This window comes from Mastomys coucha, unplaced genomic scaffold (assembly GCF_008632895.1).
Source record: "Mastomys coucha isolate ucsf_1 unplaced genomic scaffold, UCSF_Mcou_1 pScaffold2, whole genome shotgun sequence".
NCBI classification, from domain to species: domain Eukaryota; kingdom Metazoa; phylum Chordata; class Mammalia; order Rodentia; family Muridae; genus Mastomys; species Mastomys coucha.
Window position 1 is genome coordinate 161,894 of NW_022196902.1, and position 25,723 is coordinate 187,616.

Here is a 25,723-nt window from a genome sequence, read left to right on the forward strand (position 1 = left end):
AATCTTATTTGTGTGGCCAGTAATCACCATTTTCCCCGGGTGCTGATTTGCATTGTTCCTGGCTGAGAAAGAGCAGCAGCCCTTAACAGAAACTCAACCCTGACATAAGCTTATTGCTACCCAAGTCTGATGGCTAGATTTAGCTTTTAGGAAGACCAAATCTATAGGGAAAAATTTATTCACAAGATCACACTACCTAGAATGTCTCAAAGTATCTTCATTGTTCCTTATATTATTTATATTCAGATGTATTTTCTATAAGGAAAATAAATTATGTACATTGAAAATCAGGCATTTCTTACCTGTCTTATACACATATATAAACTCAACTCTTTGAAAGGGCTTAGACCTCATTAAAACCATTACTTCCATCTCGACCCACTTAGTGATGCTGTTAAAACTAGCTGTTCATTCAACATCCTGAAGTTTCACCTCCTCAAAGTATAAAGTCTAAGAAAAACTCTTGGGCACCAACTTTCTGTACAAACTGGGTGGAGGTTATGCTGCCTGTTTCTAAGCTGTCTCGTCCACTGGACTGCAAACTGAAGTCGAAGCACCTTCCTGTGCTCTGCAGCACAGATCTGCATGTGGTGATGTGCAATGACTACCAAGGACCCAGACTGGTGGGGAAGTTGAAGGATTTATTTGCGTTAAAGCCTGAATGAACATTTGACGTTACACATATTTCACATGACCATGCATCCCGGACTCCAGGGGTCACAGACAGGCTTCCAGAGCAACGACCAGCAGCAGAGCAGAGCTGGCTAAGGCTTTCAGCTCTGCAGGGGCACAGGAATGCTAGTTTCCTGGGACTGAGACCTAAGCCAAGAAGACACACTTGTCAGCTGATGTCTGCGTGACTTTTAAATCGGTAATGTAAGATGCAAAGAGTGGGGAAGGGCTTCTCAGACACTAAGAATCTTCTTGTCAGAATCACGTGCCCTTACACATAGAGTGAAGGCTTTGCTTTGCTTAGCCCCATTTACTGGGAGCTTGTAATCTTCTCTCAAGTTCTAGAATCTACACAAAAACTAAAGTCTTATTAGAAAATATAAAACCATATTTAAATAAGATCTTCAAAGTGCCACTGCCTTCACAAACATTTTACAGTTATTAAATTACTCACTCATTGAGCATTTACTACAGAGCTATTAAATACCAAGCCCTGGGCTAGGAAGGCAGAGAGAAACAATGAACACAAAGTCTCTGTCCTGAAGAAATGCAGCCACATAGAGTGGACGAATGCTATGCATATTTACTTCCTAGAATATCACAAGACACAGCAGCGGAATACAACGTTTCCCATGACTGTGGGCAGCATCTGGACCTAGCAGACCTGTGCTCTTCTAGATTCAAAGGCCACCAATGCTTCTTTTGCTTTTAATTTTATTTGGCAAAGCAGCGCTGCATAAACTGTGCAAAGACAACAGCTTACACAGAGTGTTAGATGCAGATACATTACCAGCAGCAAACTAGAAACAGATAAACGATATTGAGCTACAAGCCTCCTAGCATTTTTAGAGAGAGGAAAATTACATCAGAGCTGTCCAATCAGAACAGCTGAGTGTTTTGGGACACCACCTGCTGTCGTCTTTAAGTTTCAGTATTTACAAACACCTAGTTTTAAGGTAACAGCAGCTGACTGTATCTACGACATGCTAGCCTACGACGCCACATCAAAGGCTTTTAAGAAGAAAGCTCATCTCTGTTTTCTTAGTAGCATCTAACAGACATCAGCTACCAACGAAGTTAAACTTTGTGGATGTGGTGTTATCTGATGCACAAAAGAAATCTGATAAATTAATATTGGAACAGAATTAAGTGTCCAAGAAAAGCCAAGCCACGCTTCACAACTAATTCACAAACGAAGCTTTTCCAGTTGGAGAACCCTTTCTTTTAATATTTTTTAGAGTGAAATGTGGGCATGTTAAAACAACACACAAAGTTAATGCTCTGCAGCCATCCTCTACCAGTGTGGCTCTGCGCCGCTTGGAATTAGGAAACCCTACAAAACCACACATTTTCATGCTGAAAGTAAGAGTATAACAAAGTCCAAAACAAGCTGTGATGCTGTTGGTTTTCAAATGCTTTAAGGACCGAGATGAGCGGTCCACTGCGGTGCTATGGACTGGTGATGCTGTTGGTTCTCAAATGCTTTAAGGACTGAGATGAGCAGCCCACTGCCGTGTTATAGTCTGGTCAAGCTCACGTTGCTTTCACAGTTCATCCCTGGGGAGAAAGTAGAAAAATATAATTAGGGGCTACATGTTGTGAACTGGCGCTCTAACAATTTAGACCCAACATTCAAGTCAGCAAGATATGCAGATTCCAAGCAACACAGTAAGAGGAAATAAAAGCCCATTAAACCCCCAAGCCAAAGCAAAATCAGTCTCTCCAAGCCTCTTTCATGCTATTCCCAAACACAGAAGGAAACCACAAGCCCCAAGTTGGTTTTTTAACTCTAAAGGTAAAACTTTTTCCTTTTGAGGCAAAAGAATTCAGAAAACTTATGACTTCTGTCTAGGATCATCTTGCTGATCTACTTTATTTATTATAATATAATTTAAACATTGAGAGTTCATTTTTTTTTAATGGATACAGTCACAAAACTGGATAAAAAAAAAATGTAGTCTTTTGCTTAGAGAGTCTGTTTGCACTTACAACTCAAACTCTCTGGAGAAAATGCACTGTCTGTAGGCACGTTATTATACCTGTCAGCTGATTTCATAAAGCAGCTTTATCAGCTCCAAGAAAACCATTCAGTCAGCCAGCCACGTGCAGCACTGGGCCAGCAGCTGTCAGCAAGAGGAGAGGGGAGTGTGCCATCAACTGGATGGCATGTAAACTCTACCTCAATGAAACCACTAAGCACAGAAATACACAAAAGCACCAGAAAGCCTCACAGAAGGGAACATGCATGATAAAAACATCACTCAACACTCACTTCCTTAGGGATATGTGTGATATCATGATTAAACCTCAACTGACTCAGGAAAATGTTACATACTATGGACAGAGGCAAGTGTGAGCAGCAGAGAAACTGGCCACTTGACAAAGCTCAGGAGCTCTACACTCCCCTAGCCAACTTGGCTCAGCAAAAACTAAGATGAATGTTATGCAAAAGCTTTGGCTGTCATAGAGTCATGACATGAAAGCTTTCCCAGGGTAGTAGTACTGTGTTCGAGGCTTGACAAATAATGTGCCTTTTGAGTTTTATACATGATACCAAAATAATTATTCCTCTAGTAAGACCCTTTTTATATTACATTACTGGTGTGTGTGTGTGTATGTGTGTACATAGAGACCAGATGTTAGTGTCTCAGGTCTTCCTTGGTTAGTTTCTACTTTATTTTTTGATTCAGAGTCTTAATTTCTTAATCTTGAACTTCAAGACTACAAGACTGGCTGGCCAGTAAGCCCACAGAATCCACCTGCCTCTCCCTTCCCCTACCCACTTAATGACACGCCACCACAGCCAGCTTTTATGTGGTGCTAGGGGTCTGAACTCAGCCCCTTCCCACCCCCTTTTTGCACAGCATGCACTTTAGAAGACAAGCCAAATCTCCAGCCTCTGGGTTGTCTTTTACACGATACAAATAAGTTCTATTCCACCCTAAATAGTCTTCTAACAACAGTAGTGCTATTACATAAAACAGTCTCAACTGTAATTCATGAACATGTTAGAATATCAGTCTACTGCGGGTTCACTTACCCGATTCACACAGTTCACTAACCCATGAATTAGGATCCTAAACTGTAAAACTTTCATTTATTTATTTATTTATTTATTGTAAGGCATTAAATAATTATCTAAATAAATCCTAACACTCATCAATAACATAACACATTTCCAAATACCCTCCCCATTATGGTTTGTTATTATTGTTGTTGTTTTTGAGGGTGTTTTGGTTTAGTTTGGTTTGGTTTCTTGGCTTTTTTGTGGAGATACTGGGGATCAAACTCAAGGACGTGAGCATGCTAGGCAAATAATCTACTACTGGGGCACATCTGGACTTTGTTCACATGTTCTCAAGAAAAACCAAGCTCGTCGATTGGAATTTTAAATTTCAGGGTACAAAGAAAAGCCAACATTTGCTGTGAATACATATTCAACTTTCACATAGCCTAACTCTCAAATCCATTCAACTTTCTAGTTACTAAATTTTCCCCAATGTTCAAAATTCTGCTTACCTTTATCTGATCATTTACAGTAAAAAGTAGCATGCCCAAGACTTAGAAAGGCTTTTTAAAAATGGCTATATGTTCGTCAGTAGGTTACAACCATGTAGATTTGTTATATTGTTTTAATAGCTCTGTGTTAGTAATACTGAATCATACAGTGTCATTCAAGAACAAATGGAATGTACTACCAGGAAATAGATCTACTAATGTTTCCTAACAGTTTGAATCAGGAAGATGCAGGGATTTTGTTTGTTTTGTTGGGGGGTTCCAAAGCACATATAATGGAAAAAAGGGATTCTCTTTATGAAGAAATGGGGGGCAGTTTTACTTGCTAGGGGTTACTGTCATTGCTCTGGTTACTTTGCAGAAACTGTCAGTAAGACCCTACTGCTGAAACATCACATGCTTTAAACATAAAATATGGGGAACTCAAGCTAGTGATGACCTGGAATACTACTATCCCTACTGGCTAGCTTATAAAGCACTGGAAAAATCTTATACTGAAAGGAGGAAAGGAATCATCTATCTTTATTCAGATGTGAATTCTGCAAACTACAATAATGACTGATGTGCCCACTGGTACAGTAGTGGCACAAGTGTCATGGGAGTAGGCATACTGATTGAATTTAAGACCCATTCCATACGCTGGAACCCATATCTGGTCCCTGTATCAGGGCCAAGAACCTGTGGCCCTCAGGGAGAATCTACTACTATTACTCTGTTAATAGAACAGTACTAAATAGATGCCTAATGAATTCTCATTGTACCTACAGATTGGTCATCAAAAAAGTTCCTTTTTGCAGTAGATGGCAACAAACACTGAGACCCACAACTAGTCAGGATGCAGGAATGAGTGACTGTGGGGTGCTCAGCCCTAAATGGGACATCATATCCCCACCCAAGGCTGAGGATCATTGCAGAAACAGGCTGCAAAGACTGAGCCAGAGACAGTGGACGACTATAAGCAAACTGTTTTCCAGATACAGCGGGGCAGCCAAGTTGCACATATGAACTCACAGAGACTGCGACAGCATGCACGAAGCAACACACAACTTCAAGCCAGACAAATCCCAGCATGGGGACGGTGGAATACTATCAACTGGCTGTGGAACTGGCTGTAGCGAGGGGCAGAGTTATCATGTTTTGTTTTTAAGGGTGTGGCCCCTGACTGGTCTAATATATTCATGGATGGCCACAAATCCAAGAGTTAAAACACTGCTTTAAGCAATTAAGTTTTTACTTTTGCAATTAAACTCTCAAGGACTGGCAAGATGGCTCAGTGGGTAAAAGCGACTTGTGTCTATACTCAGAATCTGAGCTCAATACCATGGTCCCACATAGTAGGAGAGAACTGACTTCTCCAGGTTGTTTTCTGAGCTCCACACCCATGCAATGGCGTACACACATGCACACATGCAAATACACACACACACACATGCGCACACACACATACACAGGAATTTTAAAAAGTCATTCAATGGTGTCTGTCTTCTATACAGAAAGCAAAATTAAAAGTTCCATTGTACTTAAAATTGCCACTTATTAAAAAAAAAAAAATCCTCTTGAAGTAAATTTTTGTCAACCAAGAAGGATTCTAAGGCAGACACTGAGAGATCACCCTTATTTAGACACCAGTTTCAAGCAACACGGCACAGCACCCTACTATGCTGTCCTTGTATCTCTCCATGGGGAGAGGAGAGAGCAGGATGCATTCAGCTGACACAGTGGCACTGAGCAAAAGCAGGCACTAGTTTCTTAGTGAGCCATGCGATGCTCTGGAGACAGGCTGTGAGGGCAGCTCTGTGCTGCATGCCCTCCAGGCAGGTTGTGAGACCTGGTGTGTATACTGGACAGCTTCTGGAATCCCTTTCCTCTCAAAATTTATCCAAAAGTGCTCAAAACTGGCCGTCCTCATCTACAGCATGCCGACACGTTGACTTCCCACAGTGGCTCTGAGAGCCCTGATTCACACCTTGGAACCGACCCAAACATATCAACCCAAAGGCAGGCGGTCCTCTCTGGGATTCTGACATTTTTTTTGAAAACTGGGACAAATATCTTTGCCCTTTCCAAATGTTTTTCTTTCTCCTTGTCACAGTAGTATTAGAGGGAGTGAATAAAGCAAGAAATGATGGCCTCTTTTCCAGATCAAAGCGTTTATTTCCATAACCATATAGCAGCTATAAATAAACATGACATAAATATGCAGGGAAGTCTGATAAATAAGATCACCCTGCAAAACCCAGACGCAGCCGTGCCGACCAGGTCTCATCCTCCCTTTCTAAAGGTACGAGTCAAACTGAAAGAAGGGCAGACCATGCACCACTTGTGACTCTTTAGTGTCATGAGTTTCTGATGCTTTAATGGAGTAGCATGAAGGAAACCACCAGCATCAGCTCTTGCAGGCTAAGGTCTTAAAGCCCACACCCTTTCACCTTGAATGTGTGGAGGAAGAAAGAGCAGAAGAGAAAGTCACTTCCACCTGGACCACTGCTTTTCTTTATCTGTTAAAGGCACGTATATCACCCCCATTAGAGGCTTCATTTTGACACTGCCATCTTGTAGCTTGTCATACTGCTCCAACATTTGATTTCCACCGGCAGGACCGACTGGCAATATCAATCTTCCACCAGGCTTTAACTGGTCTATTAACTAGGAGAAAAAAGAAACCCCCCACACAGCAAGTTACAGATGTGAAACAGCCACACCATCGGACAGTGCTGTGCATAATGCTCAATGTCCATGGGCAGAAGGAGAAAAGCGCTTTGTTTAGTCACTTCTTAGTGTCTTTAGGGCTTCATTTCAGGACCCGTCAGGCTGAACAAAATCCACAGTGGCTCAGGTCTCTTACAAGCACAGTGCTCACATATAATATATATACTATATACTATATAATATATATAATATATACCCTCCCACACTTAAGCCATCTCTAAGTCACTGGTTTTGCTAACAGGGCCTGTGCATTCCTCCATTGTATAGACTCAGTGTCTATACAATGTCAGTACACAGTGACAGCAAACTTAAATGCTGCTCCTTCAACTTCCAGGACGTCCCCCCACCATCCAAAAAAATATTTTTCATTCCCTATTGGTTGAACACAGAACACGTAGCACAGTTCTAGAAACCACTTACCCACTTACCCCTTTATTTTTCCGCTTCCCCTACTAAGCTACAAGTTATTTGATGATAGAAACTGTTATATTCATCTCTTTCATCATAACACCTGAGAGAGCTGCCTAGTACAGCTAAAGAGCAGACACACTACTACAACAGAGAACTCTAACGCCAGTGTAGCGTGTTCCAGATCTTTGTGGAGGGGGGCATGGAGAAGGGAAAAGTACAGAGAACCAACAGGTAAGTGCTCTCCGACTGCAGTGGATCTAGGGCATCTCTGAGACAATAGTAAGGGAATCCTCATAGCAGGGCTGCAATGAGGAGGCTGGACTGGACACTTTCAGTGCTGGCATGAGGACAGTCCTATGGGCACAGACCAAGACTACCCTTCCAGTCTGAAACCGGTTACATCATGTGCTGTTGGACCGTGAAAGGCAGTCTGTGTTCTGGTTGAGTGAGGCTTACTCAGGAGACCCAGTAGAAAATTCTACAAGGGATGGAACAGTGAGCTATGCCGCCAGACATTACGCGCCTGACACCATAAGGTCTCCATTATCCCGTAGACCAGTCATGTAGACAATGCCCCAAGCTCCCGGTATTCTGGAAGAACTTCACTCGCACAGTCACCTGATCACAGCCAGGCATGCCCCGCCCCACAGTTACTTGGCAACAGCAAGGTAGCCCAGCCTGCTATAATAAGCGCTGCTTGCCCCCTCCTACCTTTCACTTAAGCTCTTGCTCTTATTCTCACCTCGTTTTTCTCTTTACCTCTCCCTTCACCTCTCTCCACATGGCCATAGCCGGCCCCCCCCCCTCCTCTCCCTCTCTCTCCACCCCTTCCTACCCCCCCCCCACCCCACTCTCTCACTGACCTGCTGAAACAATGGCTTAGGCCTTTCCCTAAAGAGCCGAGTCTAATCTCCCTCAGGAAAGCCTCCCAAAGCTCCAGGCAAACCTAGCTGCCTGAAGAGTCTGCCCAAGGGTCTGTTCTCAGCTCTTCCTAGACATACAGCAGTCTGGGATGTCGCCCTCCGCACAGCCCAGACTCCAGCTCCTGTTCTCCCGAGGTACTTCTGAGGTACCCAGCGGTGCCTTTGCCACCCCACGGGGCAGCCTCCCAAGCTCTGGCAGGATGCATCTCTCCCACCCCCCTTTATCTCCCTACCGCCCAGTGCCCTACAATATGCTACCATTTGAATAATACAAACCAGAATGTAAGAAACCTGACACTCTGGATAGTATTGTCCCCAAGAAGGTTGCTTTTGGTTAAAATTTGGTCACCAGATCTTTTCCTTTCCATTTTTAATTTTTTTGTTTGGTTTGGTTTTTTGAGACAGTGTTTCTCTATATAGCCCTGGCTGTCCTGGAACTCACTCTGTAGACCAGGCTGGCCTAGAACTCAGAAATTAATCTGCCTCTACTGGGATTAAAGCTGTGCACCACCACTGCCCAGCTTTTTTTTTTTTTAAGTAATATTTGAATACTGAGTTGCCTTTGAATTATGTGCCTGAGTTCTGAGTTCTAATGAAAAAATAGTCTTCCTGCACCCCCAGGCTTGCTCCCAAAGCCAGTCCTTTCATCTCTACCTTCTTGGCATCACATGTATACTTCAAGTCTACATAAGCACTGAGCTCTTTCTATGTTGCCTCCTGTTCCCAAGGCAGTACTCCCTGTACTGAGCTCAGACTGTATAGACACACCTGAGTACTAAGCTGGAGGCTCCAATGACTCTTAGACCCAGTTCAAGTTCCATCATTACTTTCTCTTTGACTACTCTGCAAAATTCTTTCACATTAGACACTTTTCTTTAATCCAATAAACTCTTAGCATTTAGTATTAACTACAACGTATATTCTGAACTTTATCTGGAACTCATCACTACATTGTTACATAAAAATATTTTAAGTTTTACAGGACTAAAACACAAAGAAAAAATAAATCCCAACTCACTGCCTGGGGCACAACTGGGGCTGCAGCTCCCACATGAATCGCATCGTAAGGAGCTTCTTCAGCGTATCCCATTCTTCCATCACCCACTGAAAAAGAAGTTACACTCTGAGAATCTGTGCGAGTCAAACTTGGTGTGAAGAATTCTAACCCAGGAGGTTGAAAATAGAGTGCAGTAAAAGACTTCTGACTTCACATATCCTCAAGACATTGAAGACTGGGGAATAAGGGTAAGCCTAACCACTTACAGATAAGGATTCCTACTTAGCAGAAGGGCTGGGGACAGAGCTTGGTGGTACAGCACCTACCTAGCATGGGGAAGGCAAGAAAATAAAAGGAAAGTAGCAATAAAATAAAAATGCATACCACCAAGGGGTGAAGAAATTATGTAAAGCAACAAAAGAGTAATTACTACCACACCTATATCAGAGATAAACACAAGCAACCGGAGAGCTGAACAGGCACTTGACAACAGGGAAATCCAATGGGCAAAATGCAAACAAAGTCAACCCCACTGAGAAGCTGAGATCATAAAGCAATACATGTCATGTCCATTGAAATGGACAAGGGCTGCTGTTTCTACTTGTGTCTCGATGCCAGCAAAGACCGCCGTTCTTAGCTCTAACTTTTCACAAGATCTTTATAATTTCACTGCTCTTGTGCAAATGAAGAGAGACAGTAAGCTTTCTGCTACTCACCAACCAGTCGCACTCGCCCAGAGGACAGTAGCATTGGGTCATCTTTTTTGACATTAGTTATTGAGTCATCTACTAGTTCTTTAATGTGATCAATTCCAATGACTTTTCCACTATGTCCAACCTGAAAAACAAAAGATAATTTAAGAGTCCACAGGGCCAAATTTGCTTTTCTGAGGTTTCATTAATTCCTTAATTAAAACCATATTCTGTAATGAGAAATAAAAAATTAAGTCTTTTATCTGCTGAACTCTTAATTTATCATAATTACCATTTACAACTTTTTTTTACTTTTTGAAGTAATTTTATTTAAGCAATTATAAAGTTAAACTAAACTACAAAAACATATAATACAAGAAACTTGTGTCTTTCTTACATTTTTAATTTTTAAACCCAGAACTTAGGTGTGGTAGGTGGCACAGGCCTTGGGAAGCAAAGTTCAAGGACAGCCTGCTCTACATAGTGAGTTACAGCCACAGCTATATGGTAAGACGGTAAGACCCAGTCTCAAAAAATGAAATATATTTTTAAATCTAGAACTTTGAAGTAGGATTTAATTACCAATATTTAATGTGTATGAACTCTAGCTAAAAGGGTGTGATGATGGCTATTCTAAGTTGTCAACTTGACTATATCTGGAATGAACTACAATCTAGAACTTATAAAGATCTTGTGAAAAGTTTTTTTTTAAAAAAAGCTTAGGCCGGGCAGTGGTGGCGCACGCCTTTAATCCCAGCACTCGGGAGGCAGAGACAGGAGGATTTCTGAGTTCGAGGCCAGCCTAGTCTACAGAGTGAGTTCTAGGACAACCAGGGCTACACAGAGAAACCCTGTCTCAAAACACACACACACACATACACACACATACACACATACACACACATACACACACACACACACACACACACACACACACACACACACACACACACACACAAAAGCTTAGGTCCAGGTGTGGTGGTTTAAAAATACTTGGCCTATGGGAAGTGGCACTATTTGGAGGTGTGGCCTTGTTGGAGAAGTTTGTCACTGTGGGGGTAGACTAAGGTCCTAAGCATAAGCTCTGACCAGAATGGAGAAAGTCTCCTCCTGGCTGCCTTACGATCCAGATGGAGACCTCTCAGCTCCTCCACCATGTCTGCCTGCATGCTGCCGTGCTTCCCATCATGATAATGGACTGAACCTCTGAAACTGTAAGCCAGCACCAATTAAATGCTTTCCTTTATACGAGTTGCTGTGGTCATAGAGTCTCTTCATAACAATGAAACCCTAAGACAGATAATTTAAAAACTACTCAACTGTTGAGTCAGGCATGGTGGTATACGATTACTTTTATTAGCAGGTGGATTTCTATGAATTTGAGGCCAGCTTAGTTTACATAACAAGTTCCAGGCCAGCCAAAGCTACATTTAGACCTTGTCTCCAAAATATAAAATAAATTTTAGAAAAAAATTCAAATATTACATAAAAAATTTTAAGAAGCCAGACACTATAGTACTCACCTATCATCCCATAATTTGGGAAGCTGAGACAGGATGGGCCAGTCTGAATACAGAGTAAATTTGAGGCAAGCCTTGATTGTTTGAAATCAAAAATTAAAAAAATGATGAGGCAAAATTCCTATACTATACTAGTAAAAACTATGAAAACACATTAAAAAAAAAAAAGAAGAAGAAGAAGAAGCCAGGCAAGATGGTGCCTTTAATCCCAGCACTTAAGAAGCAGAGCCAGGTGAATCTCTGAATTACATGCCAGCCCAATCTATATAGCAAGTTCCAGGGGAGCCAGGGCTACACAGTAAGACTCTGTCTCAAAAAGGTAAATACATAAATATATAAAAAGGACATAAGTGTCAGTATTAATTACAAACATGTTAACAGAATCAAGGCTCTGAACAAACTCCTGGATCCTGTCTGAATTTCTTCACTCATAGTTACCTGACATTAGGCATAAAAACCCCTCATTCTCTAAACCACATTTCTCAAGTACAAAGTAAGAAGAGACAGGGTCTATACCACATAGAGGCTCTGAGAAACAAAAGACACATGGCAAGCACTCAGAACACTGACAAGCTTGGTAAACAATACCATTTTGAAAAGATAAGTCAGAGACCTTTTTAAAGCTACATTTATATTTATTTAATTTGCATGTAAGGGGCATGTGTCCTGGCACATGTGGAGAGATCAGGGGAGCATGGAAGGGGCATGTGTCCTGGCACATGTGGAGAGGTCAGAGGAGAATTTATGGAAGCTGTTCTCTCCTTCCATCATGTGAGTTCCAGGAATTAAATTTGGGTTGTCAGGATTGGCAACATGTGTCTTTACCTGCTGAGTCATCTTCTCAAACCCCTAATGATATTTTAAAAATGAATATTCCTTTAAAATTAGTAACATTAGCCCTAGAGAACTATTCATTAGTTCAATGCTATTTGTCCCTTTTTATAGAATTCCTGATACCCAGTTCTGAGGACCTGAAGTCTACAAAACGAGCAAAATGTCTGAAAAGAAGTTTGTGATACCCCACCGTGTGCCAAGCAACATATTTAATCAACAACAAGGGAAACAAAAACTAGACAAAATTCCCATCTCTGCAGAGTTAACTGTAGAAACTACTGCAGTCATATACAATTTTAATCTAAGACAAATGCATACACTTCAGTAGACCAGGACCTCCCACTGTGGCCTCTGGACACAGGCTTCCTCAAAGCAACCTGAGACTCTGAACTCAGATGAACCTTCACTCCATGTGCCTTAGTGGTCCCAGCTTACACTATGGACAGTGTCACCAAATAAGCCTCTGGTGCCTCACTAAACAAGCCACTGGAATACAGTAGGCAGGGCTTTTGCCATCTCCTCTCCTAAGGGAAAAGTCCCACCTCTATTCTTAAGAGACAGTAAGATGGCCTGAAAACCAGACCTGCTGTTTTTTTCTGTTAAATGAGAACTTAGCAGATTGTAGTTTGAATAACTGGACTGCTATATTGGGAGTATAGGATAGGGACTGTCTAATCATGATGCACATGCAGAAAAATGTAAGGGTAAATAAACACCCAGAGAGAAACCAATCAGCCAAGCATGGTGACATATGCCTTTAAACCCAGCACTTGGGAGGCAGAGACAGGTGAATCTCTGTAAATTTGAAGCCAGCCTGGTCTACAGGGTGAGTTTGAGGATAGTCAGAGTTATGTAGAGAATTTCTGTCTCAAAAACCCAAAATAAATAAAATAAAATAAAGCCTGGCCTTCTAAATCCAGCCACAGTAAGAAGCCAGGGAGGCCCTTAGACTTTACCATTAGATAAGCTAAATAAATTCTCTTTGAGCTCTACAGTTTGGGTTTTGTCACTTGCAACAATAATCCTAAATGATACATATAAGATTACCATCTTAATAGAACGCAAGAAAACAAAACAAGAAAATTAAAACCACCAGTAAGAAGAAACCATAGCTAAATCCCATAACACATTTCTATTGGGATCACAAGGGAGAATAAAGTTCTTACCATCCGTGCAAAACAGGCGGTGAGGATTCCACTTCCAGATCCTACATCAAGGGCTTTAGCACCTTCATGCAACTGGTCAAACAGAAGTTCTAGTGCATATGCATGCTGAGGAAAGAACATTAGCATTAATTTCTTAAAGTCTATATACCACCTCATATAAACACAGCTGGTAACTTTCTACCAAAGTCTCGTCTCTTACCAACCATGACGACAATGGGAACAGACCGACACCAGAGTAATTAATTATATGAGAGTTCTGAAGTTCCATTAGGCCTCCTACATTTAAAATACTCCTGTGATTTTAGCTAACAACTATATAAATTAAAATTCAAAGTCACAGGTTAAAAAAATGGGTTCTCAGTGAAAACCCCTCAACCCCTTCCTTCCCAACTGTCCAGTTCTACTCCCTAAGGCAACCAAAGTTGCCAGTTTCTTCTAACTTTTCTGGAAAAATAGTCACTTTGTTATGTAGAAGCAAATATTGTTTCACTTATATTTTGAAGGGAAATTCAATACTTAAAGAGCCATGTGGGTTTTTTTTATAGCTTAGACTATGTTCAGGTATATATAAATGAATTATAACAAATATCAATATTGAAGAGATTTAAGTTAACTGCAATCTATAATAAAAACAAATAATGTTACTAAATATAACTGTAAGCTAATAGCACTTCGTAAAAGTCATAAAAAGTACTGAGTATGGTGTTACTCAGGAGGCAGATGCCAACTTGGTCTACATAGTGAGCTCCAGCCCAGCCAAGGCTACATGTTGAGACCCTGTCTCAAAAAAGCAAACAAACAAAACTTAAAAAGAATTACCTGTATGTTAAATCCCTTTTTTGAGGCAGGATTTCTCTGTGTATCCCTGGCTGGACTTGAACTCACTCCATAGACTAGGATAGCCTCAACTTACAAAGATCCACCTACCTCTACTTCTAAAAAGCTGAGATTAAAGGTATGAGCCACCACCACCGGGCTTATGTAAAATTCGTAAATGCCAAAGCAAATGGATAAAATCTTACTTTTATGTCTATAGTATTGTGGTGGTCTGAAAGAAAATGGCCCCAGTAGGCTCATATACATTTGCATGTTTGGTACTCAGCTGGTGGGGATATTTTGGAAAAATAAGGAGGGGTGGGCTTGACGGAGAAGGTGTTATCATTGTGTGGGCTCCTAAGTTTCAACAGCCCAGGCCATTCCCAGTTAACCCAGTTAAGTCCCCTTTCCCTCTCTTCTTTCTCTTTCCCTTCCTCCTTCCCTCTGTTCTTCCCTCCTTCCCTCCCTCCCTCCCTGCTTCCTTCCTTCCTTCCCTTTCTTCCCTCCCTCCCTCCCTCCTCTCTCATTCTTGTGGATCATATGTAAGCTCTCAGTTCCTACTCCAGCATCATGCCTGAATGTTTGTTGCTAAGCTGGCCATCATGAATCACAGGTTCTAACCCCTAACCCTCTGAAACACATGAACCTCAAATTAAATGCTTTCTTTAATAAGTAGCCTGGATCGTGATGTTTTATCACAACAATGGGAAAATAACTAAGGAGCTAAAGAGATGGCTCAGAGATTAAAAGTACTTGATGCTCTCGTAGGAGGGAGACTAGGGTTCTAGACCAGTGCCCCAGTGTTAGGGTCGGCCTTGTGCTCTGTGTATTCAGATGCTGATTTCTGTTCCCCGAGATCTAGTAGAATCCTCCTTACCAATGTAAAGAATCCTCCCCAATTATCTCCCATTGGTTAATAAAAGGTGAACAACCAATGATGGGTCAGAGGAGATTGACTTCCAATTCCAGCCAGGGGTCCCAGGGAAAAGAGCCAGGTAGAAAGAGTTTACCATGCAGCCTGTAAAGGTCCAGGAGAAGAAGGGCCACAAGGCAGGTAGAAAAAGAAAAAGGTTGCCATAAGGTCAGGTATGAGGAAGAGTCACCAAGGAGTTCTCCATGAGGACACACATGGAGCAGATAAGCCAGGATGTGTCAAACTGCACATAATTGCAGCGTGTGGTTGGAATGTAGATAGTACAGACAGTTAGGAATATCTGCTCAGTTATTGTGCTTAATGCTTGTTGAATAAGTCTCTAGGTCTCTGCCTCCATTATTTGGGAGCTAGCTGCACATGGTACATACACACGCACACACACACACACAAAGGTCTCTGCCTCCATTATTTGGGAGCTAGCTGCACATGACACACACACACACACACACACACACACACACAAACACACACACACAGGCAATTACACATATACATACAATAAAAATAAATATCGTTAGTTGGATAGTCATAGTTTTCTCCTTTAGTGCCAGGCAGATCTCTATGTGTTTGAGGCCAGCCTAGACTAAAGAGTGAATCTGAGGACAGCCAAGGCTACACAGAGAAACCAAGATCACTAGAAACAGGTCTTTTCAAAGTCACATATCTTTCCACCTGCTATGCATCGCTATTCACTGAAGACTCTCCCAAATGAGCTGTGAAAGCTTCAGATCCTGGGGGCCTAAGGCTGTAGCTATTTCCTCTAAGCTGGAACACTGCCCACCGGAGGGGAAAGGAAGGCTCCCAAGACACTGGGAGCCCAGAAAGGGTAATAGAGTGCAGCTTGCCTCTCTCTTCAAGGTTAAAAGAAGTGTGAACAATTTGGGGTGAAGAGTCTGATAGAATTGACCAAACATTTCAGGGCTCCTCGATGTACCTTTTGTGCATTACAGCCCACTTGTGCATTACAGCTAGGGTGTCCCTTGCAGTGACATGGTAGCCTTTGAGTCACCAAGCTTATCTAAGTAACCCCAATAAGCTCACTAGCTTACCAAGTCACCTGGTCTGCTGCAGGGGCCTGACTGCAGTGAACAGACACATCATCAAAGGAAGAGTCAGACAGCACAAAGCCACAGCATTATGTAAAATATTCTCTTCTCTTTGCTATGTTCAATTTCTATGTCAGAGGTACTAACAGCAGACACTGAAGTCTTTAATAATGGCAGCTTCTAACAAGAAGAGTTCTTCTAAACACCAAATATAAATAAGATGTTCAGCCAGGCATGACAGTACATACCTTTAATCCCAGCACTTGGGAGGCAAGAGGCAGAGGCATGTAGCTCTCTGAGTTTGAGACCAGCCTGATCTACATAGTGAGACGTGGTCTCAAAAGAGAAAAGAAAAAGTATGTTTATGACTTGAGTGAAATGTGTCCTGTTTGCGAGCAAATGAACAAAGTTAACTCACCATGTGAGGGGCACTGATTGTTGCCTGGAAACCTGCAAAACAAAAAGAATACTGATACATTCTCTGCTACAAGAACACAACACATAATGTATGCAGTTCCTTTTCTAACAGCCACACGTTGTTTTTCACAATTCTTTTTCATTTTTTATGATCTTTAAGCAAAGTCTGTTAAAATTTTTTTGACATAGGTAGAACTTAGAAAACACAATCACCGCAAAGGCTAATGTGCTCTTCTAGTAAACCCACTCACTCTCCTACTTCTAAGATGCCCTCTGTATTGTTGCTAATGAAGGAAAGGGCCACACCACCGCTTTGAGTGCATTACCACTTGTTTAGATCTTGCATAGACCTATAAATCTATAAACCACTTGTTTGAGACAAGGTCTCATAGAGTCAGGGCTAGTCTTGCATTGACTGTAGCCAGGGCAGGCGGGCTCCTGATCCCCCTGCCTTCACCACCCAAGTGCTCAGTTTACAAGGATCATGCCAGCTTGGGTGCTTTGGTCCTTTCTTCGTTTCTTTCTTTTTGAGACGGTCTCATATGAGCCTGGGCAGACCCTGAACTCAGCATCACTCTGTCTTAGCCTCCCAAGTAGCTGGAAGTACAGGCTTACACCAGGAAGAATTTTCTTCATATTTATAAAAGAAAAAACTTTCATAAGTAAAATAAGTACGCAAAGTCTTAGCAGAATTAGTTTCACATTTAGGACAACGCTTTAACAGGCAGACCACCAGCTTAGGAGACTAGTAAAGCACTTCAACGTGCTCCTCTTTTGCCATCCAGTGATAAATTACTGTCTTGTGCTGAGTTTTAGCCCAGGTTTCTCTTCCTTCCGAAATTACACTCTCAAGATTTATTTACCTGCCTCTGCCTCTGAAGCAGTTTTCACTGAGCAGTGGTAGCAGGTGCCTTCGGGGTTCAGAAGTTCCCCAGGATCTTCTTGCTGACTGTCACAGTGCTTCAGAAGAAGACATGGCAGCTGGCCGACAGAATCCTGAGGCACTTCTAAGCCTCAAAGGCGCCCGCTGCCAAGGCTCAGCAGCTCAGCAAAACCTGCTTCAGGACAAGGAATTAAATGTGGAACTTTCTAAAGACAAAAGAAAGGCAAAGCATCCATGGGGCAGGTGAAGTAGAACCATCAATGACTTAGTTACTCATTCCCTTTAAATACTGATTTTAAAAATCAATGCTAACATGCAGTTTCAAAATTAAGGATCCTCAATAAACAGCACTCAGCTACAACTCTTAAGTTTTCATTAAACTTTGGTTTTCTTTAAAATATTCCCAAACTTCCTAATTCACATAATATATTTTTAAAGACAGGATTTTGCTACAAAGGGTGGGTTGGGATATAAAACTAGACAACAAAATTTCCATTAATAGGGTTATAATCTATATATGTATACTGCTCTTTTTAGAAATATAGGGCTGGAGAGATGGCTCAGTGGTTAAGAGCACTGGCTGCTCTTCTGAAGGTCCTGAGTTCAAATCCCAGCAACCACATGGTGGCTCACAACCATCTGTAATGAGATTTGACGCCCTCTTCTGGAGTGTCCGAAGACAGCTACAGGGTACTTACATATAATAAATAAATAAATCTTAAAAAAAAAAAAAAGAAATATAAAGCTTACCTATTGATTGTGGAGAATCCATGTAAGGGTTAGATTTTGCATAATGGGAGCGGTCTGTAGCCAGCATCACTTCAAATACTTTATCTGTCTTGATGATTCCATTCTCTGAAATGAATGAGACAGCTATTTTAAGCAGCGGTGACATCGGATGCATTTCAAAATTACTCTGGCTGCACAGCAGAGGTCAGAAAGAAGCAGACGAGTCTATTGCCTGCCATGATCCAGGAAACGACACTTGCCTCTACTGACAGTGGTCAGGATGGAGACAATGAAAAGGGTTTCAGTTACATGTAATATATAATGTATACTGAGCTGACTGAAGACTGAACTGGGGTACAAGTTGGGTAACAGATAACAATCATGCCATGAGCTGAGAAACCCCAGAAAGGAATCAAGATGAATGGAGAGCTATGGGTCACACAAGCAGGAGTATCCAGAGGTTCAAGAGTCCTGAGTTAGAAATCTATGTCTCCATCCACACAGATGGTAACTGGAAGAGACAGGGAAGAACACACAGAGAAGACAAATAAAAGCCAGTGCGAGACAGATGCAGCATAAAGCAGAGCCTTCAGAAGGAGGAGCTGGGTAAGTAGGTGGCTCAAGCCTGTAAATCCCAGCCTAGGGAAACAGGCAGAGCCACACGGATTCAAGGCCAGCCTGGTCTACATAGTGTGTCCCAAGCTAGAAAATGCTATACAGTAAACCCTGCAAAAAAGGAAAACCAACAGGACTAACCCACAGATGCAGAGGCAAGTGAAAAAAGCCCAGCTGACACAGTGATAGAGTCCAAAAGAACTGAAATCTTTCAAGAAGGAAAACAAGGTCAATACCATTTACATTTACTTTCCCCAGCAACTAACTGTTTAATACTGTATGTTAAAACCTGAGTGGGGGCGGGGGCTGGAGAGATAGCTCATTGGTTAAGGACACCAAATGCTCTTCCAGAGGTCCTGAGTTCGATTCCCAGCAACCACATGATGGCTCTGGTGGCTCGCAGCCATCTGTAATGGACATCCTCTTCTGGTATGTCTGAAGACAGCTACACTGTACTCATATACATAAAATAAATAAATCTTAAAAAAAAAAAAAAAGCCTCAGTGGGTATGGTGGAACATGCTTTTTTTAATCCCAGTGCTTGGGAGCAAAGACAGGCAGATTCCACTGAGTTCAAGGTCTATATAGCTAGTTCACAGACTTTTATCTATTTAAAACAAAACAATTTCAATAACTCTCATAAAACCATGTTTATAGTCACTCAATGATGCTCTTAGTTCTCTCTTAATTGTGTTCACTGGCTATAGGACATGACAAACTTTTTCCCACAAAAGGACAAACAAAATGGCCTAGTTACAGATCTACAAGCAGTAAGACTGAATGGACTTGACTTCAGCACTTCTGGAGAGAAATAGTTTTTTCTTGCTGTTTTTGTTTTGCTCTTTAGAGACAGGGTCTCAGTATATAAGGCCAGGGAGGACTTAAACCTACCATTTTCACTCAACACCCTAAGCACCAAGGTTACAGAAATGCCAGCAAGTTCAGAATAAGTAAAATGTTTAAACCAAAGTATACTTTGCTTTATTTGACTACATTATAAATAGCTATTTTAAAATGAGACTTCAGGACTGGAGAGATGGCTCAGTGGTTAAGAGCACTGACAGCTCTTCCAGAGGTGCCAAGTTCAAATCCCAGCAACCACATGGTGGCTCACAACCATCTGTAATGAGATTTGATGCCCTCTTATGGTGTGTCTGAAGACAGCTACAGTGTACTTACATATAATAAATAATAATAATAACCTTCCATTTAATAAATAAATAAATATATAAATATATAATAAAAAATGAGACTTCAATAAAACGAACATGAAGAGTTTAAACATTTATGCAAACTTATGTCATTTAAACATCAGCTGTGGAACTTTCAATTTTCAGAAGTTAATGGTGGCCATACAGCTGCTCAAAAAAAGACAACAAAATAAACCCCTAAACCTGAGACCAAAAGGGGCAGACACAAAACAAACATGACCTACAGCATCATTCTACCAGAAGGAAAATACCAAAGAAAGAGGAAGCAAAAGACATAGATTAAACACTGATGAAACCATTCCCCCCAAAGTAAGTACACTGCTAAGTACTGTAGGAGGCAGAGGTCTGCTGCTCACAGGTAAGCACTAGAGGAACCTGGAATGTTAAGCACACAAGAGTTATCCTTCAAGGGACAGAGTGCTCTAGCTGTTATCCAACCAGATGGCTGAAGCAACAAGCCTTCTAACCTGACCTTTGTGCTATCTGTGTGGTCAGAGACTTCCCTGGTCCCTGAAGCTCCCCAGGACCCTTGTTATAAGCTTGTTTTTCTCAGTCAGTCAATAGATCCTATCTTTAAAGACTGAATAGAGTTTTGATGCAGTCATGTCTGACTCATATTTCACTTACTTCGTTCATCAAGGAGATTTTATGTGTGTTTGTTGTGCACCCAGGATTGAATTAATTGCCATCAGAATATTTTTCACCAAATTGTGCTGTGATTAAATATGCCTACAATAAACAACTTAGAGTCCGACTCCAGAAGTTTGAACCTCCACCAGCTACTGTGTTGAAGCAAAATGCCTTCCTGCCTCCCTCAGCTCATCTCTCTGCACCCCACTGAGGGCAGAGACTGCTCCCTGTCCTCCTCTCCCCAGAAGATACTATAATATCAACACATGCCTAGGGTTTGGAAGAGCAGTACTGGCTCCAAAGTCACTGGGCAAAGGGTGCCAAGACCATTCAACAAGAAAAGAAGAGTCTTAATAAATGACGCTGAGACAACTAGAGAGCCACAGCAAAGGGCTTAGCTTTGACCTTTCCTTGTGACATATATAAAAATTAATAAAAGGCAGTTTTTTTAAAACTAAAAATAGAGCCAAGTGAATCTGTGAGTTTGAAACCAGCCTGGCCTATAGAGCAAGTTGAAGCCAGGACTACAAAGAAAGACTCTGTTTCAAAAACCTACAAAACAAAACAAAAGACAAAATCTCATGCCTACATATAAAAGCCATATGGTAACCTTCATAGAAGAAAAGATGACGAAGGCTAGAGATGGCTCAGGGATTAAGAGCACTGGGAGCTCTTGTAGAAAAGCAGTTCTATTCTCAGCACTCACATGGTTGGGGTCCATGGGGATCTGATGCCCTCATCTAACCTCTGTAAGCAGCAGGCCTGCACATGGTGCACATACATGCTGGTAAACTACTCAAAACTCGTAAAATAAATCGAAAGACTATAAAAGAAAATACTGAGTAAATATTCAAAACTTTAGATTTGACAATAGATTCTTAAATATCAAAACAAAAGCATCAAAACTATAACAACAATAAAATAAATTGTGCTTCAAAAGACCTTCCCTAATCGGAAGGCTTCATAACTGATGGAAAAGACCAATGATTTGGTCGGAGAATGTCTTTATAAATCCTTATCTGCAGAGTCTTAGCCAGGTGTGGTGGCAGTCTCATATCTTAGCACTTGGGAGGTGGAGGTAGGACGACAAGTGCAAGGTCATCCTCTGCAGTGCTGTGAACTTGAGCCAGCAAGGTAACATGAGACCCTCAAAGAACTCTTAGGAGTTAGCACTAAAAACAGTCACTAGGCTGGGACTCAGTAGTAGAGGACTTGTCTAGCATGTCTCAGGGCTCTGGGCTCAGTCTGTAACTCTAAAAAAAATAAAACCCAGGAAGTTTTAGAACAGATGACTCAGGGACTGGAAATATGGCTCCATGGTTAAGAGTAAATGCTACTGTTGCAGCGGGCCCAAGTTTGGTTCCCAGCACCTGCATCAGGGGCCTTACAACCATCTGTAACCCTAGCTGCAGTGGGATCCAAAGCCTCTGACCTCCTCAGCCACCTATATTCATATGCACATTGCCCCTCAGCCACCTATATTCATATGCACATAGCCCCTCTTCCACGCAACATATTTGATAACACATAGAGAGAATCTCTTGTGCACTGTGTGGAAGTATCACTTCTCAATAAAACACTGACAGCCTTGGCGGGCGGTGGTGGCGCACACCTTTGATCCAAGCACTTGGGAGGCAGAGGCAGGCGGATTTCTGAGTTTGAGGCCAGCCTGGTCTACATTGCGAGTTCCAGGACAGCCAAGGATATACGGAGAAACCCTGTCTCAAAAAACAAAAGAACACTGGCAGCCTATTAGGAAAAGACAAGAAGTTATAGGTGGGAGTTCCAGTACACAGACTGGAACTCTGGGGGACAGTGAGAGGTGGGGGATTTTGCCCTGGACTCTAAGCAAGATGGACACATGAAAATGGAGAAAGGTAACTAGCCTTACATCAGGCTTAGACTAGTTTAAATAGGATTAATTGAGTTACTAGCAAGCGGGAATGAGTCAAAGCTTATGGCCTAAGCATTTATTCATAATTAAGTTTCAGAGTCATTATTCTGGGAACAAGGAGGCCAGCTGGAAATGCTCATGGTTATTTTTCTTTTTTAATATAAACCTAAAAGAAAGTTGTAAATAAGATGACCTAATTTTTTTTTAAAGATTTATTTATTGTTATATGTAAGTACACTGTAACTGTCTTCAGACGCACCAGAAGAGGGAGGGCATCAGATCTCATTATGGATGGTTGTGAGCCACCATGTGGTTGTTGGGATTTGAACTCAGGACCTTCGGAAGAGCAGTCAATGCTCTTAACTGCTGAGCCAACTCAACAGCCTGACCCAATTTTTAAAATTGTGCAAAGATCTAACTAGACATTCTCCCTAATACATAATCCATGATCCACATTACATAAAAATATGCCAACCATCATTAGTCATCAGAAAAACACAAATTTTAACTATCACGAAATACCATTTGTTACTCACTAAGATGGCTATAATAAAAAGTAACATAAGAAGCCAACATCAGCCAGGCAGTGCTGGAACACACTTTTTTTTTTGTTTTGTTTTGTTTTGCTTTTTCCAAGACAGGGTTTCTTTTGTAGCCCTGGCTGTCCTGGAACTCACTCTGGAGACCAGGCTAGCCTCGAACTCAGAAATCCGCCTGCCTGTGCCTCCCAAGTGCTGGGATTAAAGGTGTGCGCCACCACGGCCTGACAAGACCCTGTCTCTTAAAACAAAACAAACAAAAACATAGACACAAATGATCACAGCACTATTTAGAATAGTCAGTCAAAAAGTACAAAGAGTCCAAATAGCATCAGCGGATGGATGGATATAAAACGTGCTGTGTCTATTCAATGATATATCACCCAGCCACCAAACAGGATGAAGTATCTATTCATAAAAATGGATGAAACTGAAAATTTATGCTGAGTTAAAGAGGCTACTTATAAATTACTATATACTATATGACTTTTAAATAAAATACTGAAAAGTTGATTACTAATTGCTTAAAGTTGAAGATGACAGGGGACTACGAAGGTGAGACAAGACACCTTTCTAGAAGATGAACATGTTCATGTGACCACAGCAGTGGTTGTACATCTCTGCAAACATAGCAAAACCCTTGAATGATATGAGTTAAATAAATGGGTAAATTACACTGTGTGGAATTTACTATAGTAAAGCTGGCTAAGGAAAAAGCACTTTAATGGGCAGGCAGCAAGCTGACTCACTGCTCAACAGGGAGAGGGAGTGACTCCTGGGAGCAGAGGTGATAAGACTGAGGAAGGGAAGCATCCATGGAAGCAGCAGCTAACCCCGTCTCCTCCACTCCTAGTTCTCACCTCAAGCACTGCCTGCCATCATTACCTGTTACAAAACTGCAATCACAGAGCTCCTGGGGTGGCCTGAAGCCCCCACCACAAATGCACAAGACAAATGGAAAAACTAAGCTGACCTCCAAAAAGAAGAGCCCAAAGCTCTTCAGTGGATGAATACAAAGCTGACCTGAAGCACCCTAGAAAGTAAGCAATCTAGGAATAATCAACTCTAAAACATATTCTGGGAAAGTGATCCATTTTAAAGACAAAAGAAAATAATTAGAACCTCAGGCAGGAACACTGGGTTTCTAGAGGAACATTCAAAGCACAGTAAAGATGAAAGTTTTTAGAAGGTCACCTGAAGACCACCCAAAGCAATAAGGAATAACTGTGGCTGCACTCGGCACCCTGACCTCAAGAGCTCCAGCCCAAGCAGAAGGCAGACACTCAGCCTTACGGCTGCCAGTAAACCAAGCTCTAGGCAAAGCATCCCAGCAGGGGACCGAGCAGCAGCTTGCAGGGAAACTCCACTTCAGAGTGGAGGGAGTGGAAAAGACAAGTGCATTTTAAGCTCTGCTGGCCACATGGGGCGCTGTAGTGGGGCAAGAACAGCCATCCAGTGAACATATGTGCCTAGGTCACAGAGTTTATAAAACCTGGAATCAGAATCACTGCCTGAAGAGCCTGAAGAAACAAGTTCCTTTGATTTAGGCATTGCTCCGCTCCAGCCGACCAACAGCCTCTAGCTTGCTCGCTTGCTCCAGGCAGTGATTCTGACAGCGAAGTTAGAAAAAAGTTAAAGAGAAAAAAGCAAGTTGTTCCAGAGAAACCTGTGAAGAAGCAAAAGCCTGGTGAGACTTCTAGAGCTCCGGCATCCTCCAAGCAGAGTAGCAGCAGCAGAGATGATAACATGTTCCAGATTGGAAAGATGAGATATGACAGTGTTCAGGACTTTAAAGGAAAAATTCTAATTGATATTAGAGAATATTGGATGGACTCAGAAGGTGAAATGAAACCAGGGAGAAAAGGTATTTCTTTAAACATGGAACAATGGAGCCAGCTGAAGGAACATATCTCTGACACAGATGATGCAGTAAGAAAGCTGTAAAATCGAAGCCATATCAAACCTGTACTGTTGTAGTTGTCTTTTTACATTGGCTTTTGCTTTCTAAATGTTGTTTTCCAAGCTGTTGTATATTTGGATTGCAGAACAATTTGTAAGACAAATACTTTTTTAAAATGTGCACTATTAAAATGTTCTAAGTGGAAAAAAAAAAAACCCTGGAATCAGCCCAGATTTGGTCAGAGAACTGTTAATAGTTTACCCCTGATCCTTTTCAGGATTCAGTGATGGTTGTAAATTGTGTCTGTCACATTTTTAGAGCTGTATTTTCTAAATTAGTGAGTAAATTCTAACTCAGTGAAGTGTGAGAATCTGAAGATTCTATTCCAAGTCAGTCTTTCAGCTATCAAGGTTACAGGGAGAAATGTTTGAATGTGCAAGAATTTAAGAATAGGGGACTGGAGAGATGGCTCAGTGGTTAAGAGCACTGACTGCTCTTCCAAAGGTCCTGAGTTCAAATCCCAGCAACCAGATGATGGCTCACAACCATCTGAAATGAGATCTTAACACTCTCTTCTGGTGTGTCTGAAGACAGCTACAGTGTACTTATATATATATTTTGTTGTTGTTGTTGCTGTTTTGGGGTTTTTTGGTTTTTTTTTTTTTTTTT

At 41.6% G+C, this 25,723-nt stretch overlaps 1 protein-coding gene across 4 annotated transcripts in view; it reads right to left on the reverse strand.

The window, feature by feature from the left end:
• Window positions 1-621: 621 nt before the first annotated feature.
• Pcmt1 (protein-L-isoaspartate (D-aspartate) O-methyltransferase) overlaps window positions 622-25,723 on the reverse strand; it is a 33,031-nt gene continuing 7,929 nt past the window's right edge. For 3 of the 4 annotated variants that reach the window (XM_031380344.1, XM_031380341.1, XM_031380345.1), the window contains exons 2-8: window positions 18,287-18,391; window positions 16,655-16,686; window positions 13,441-13,545; window positions 9,945-10,065; window positions 9,250-9,335; window positions 6,665-6,834; window positions 622-2,229 (exon numbers count right to left, since the gene is read on the reverse strand). In XM_031380344.1, the coding sequence (XP_031236204.1) occupies window positions 2,217-2,229; window positions 6,665-6,834; window positions 9,250-9,335; window positions 9,945-10,065; window positions 13,441-13,545; window positions 16,655-16,686; window positions 18,287-18,353 (594 nt within the window). In that variant the 5' untranslated portion in view covers window positions 18,354-18,391 and the 3' untranslated portion in view covers window positions 622-2,216. Of the gene's footprint in view, window positions 2,230-6,617; window positions 6,835-9,249; window positions 9,336-9,944; window positions 10,066-13,440; window positions 13,546-16,654; window positions 16,687-18,286; window positions 18,392-25,723 lie in introns of all 4 variants that reach the window. The other variant, XM_031380342.1, reaches the window with a different exon arrangement.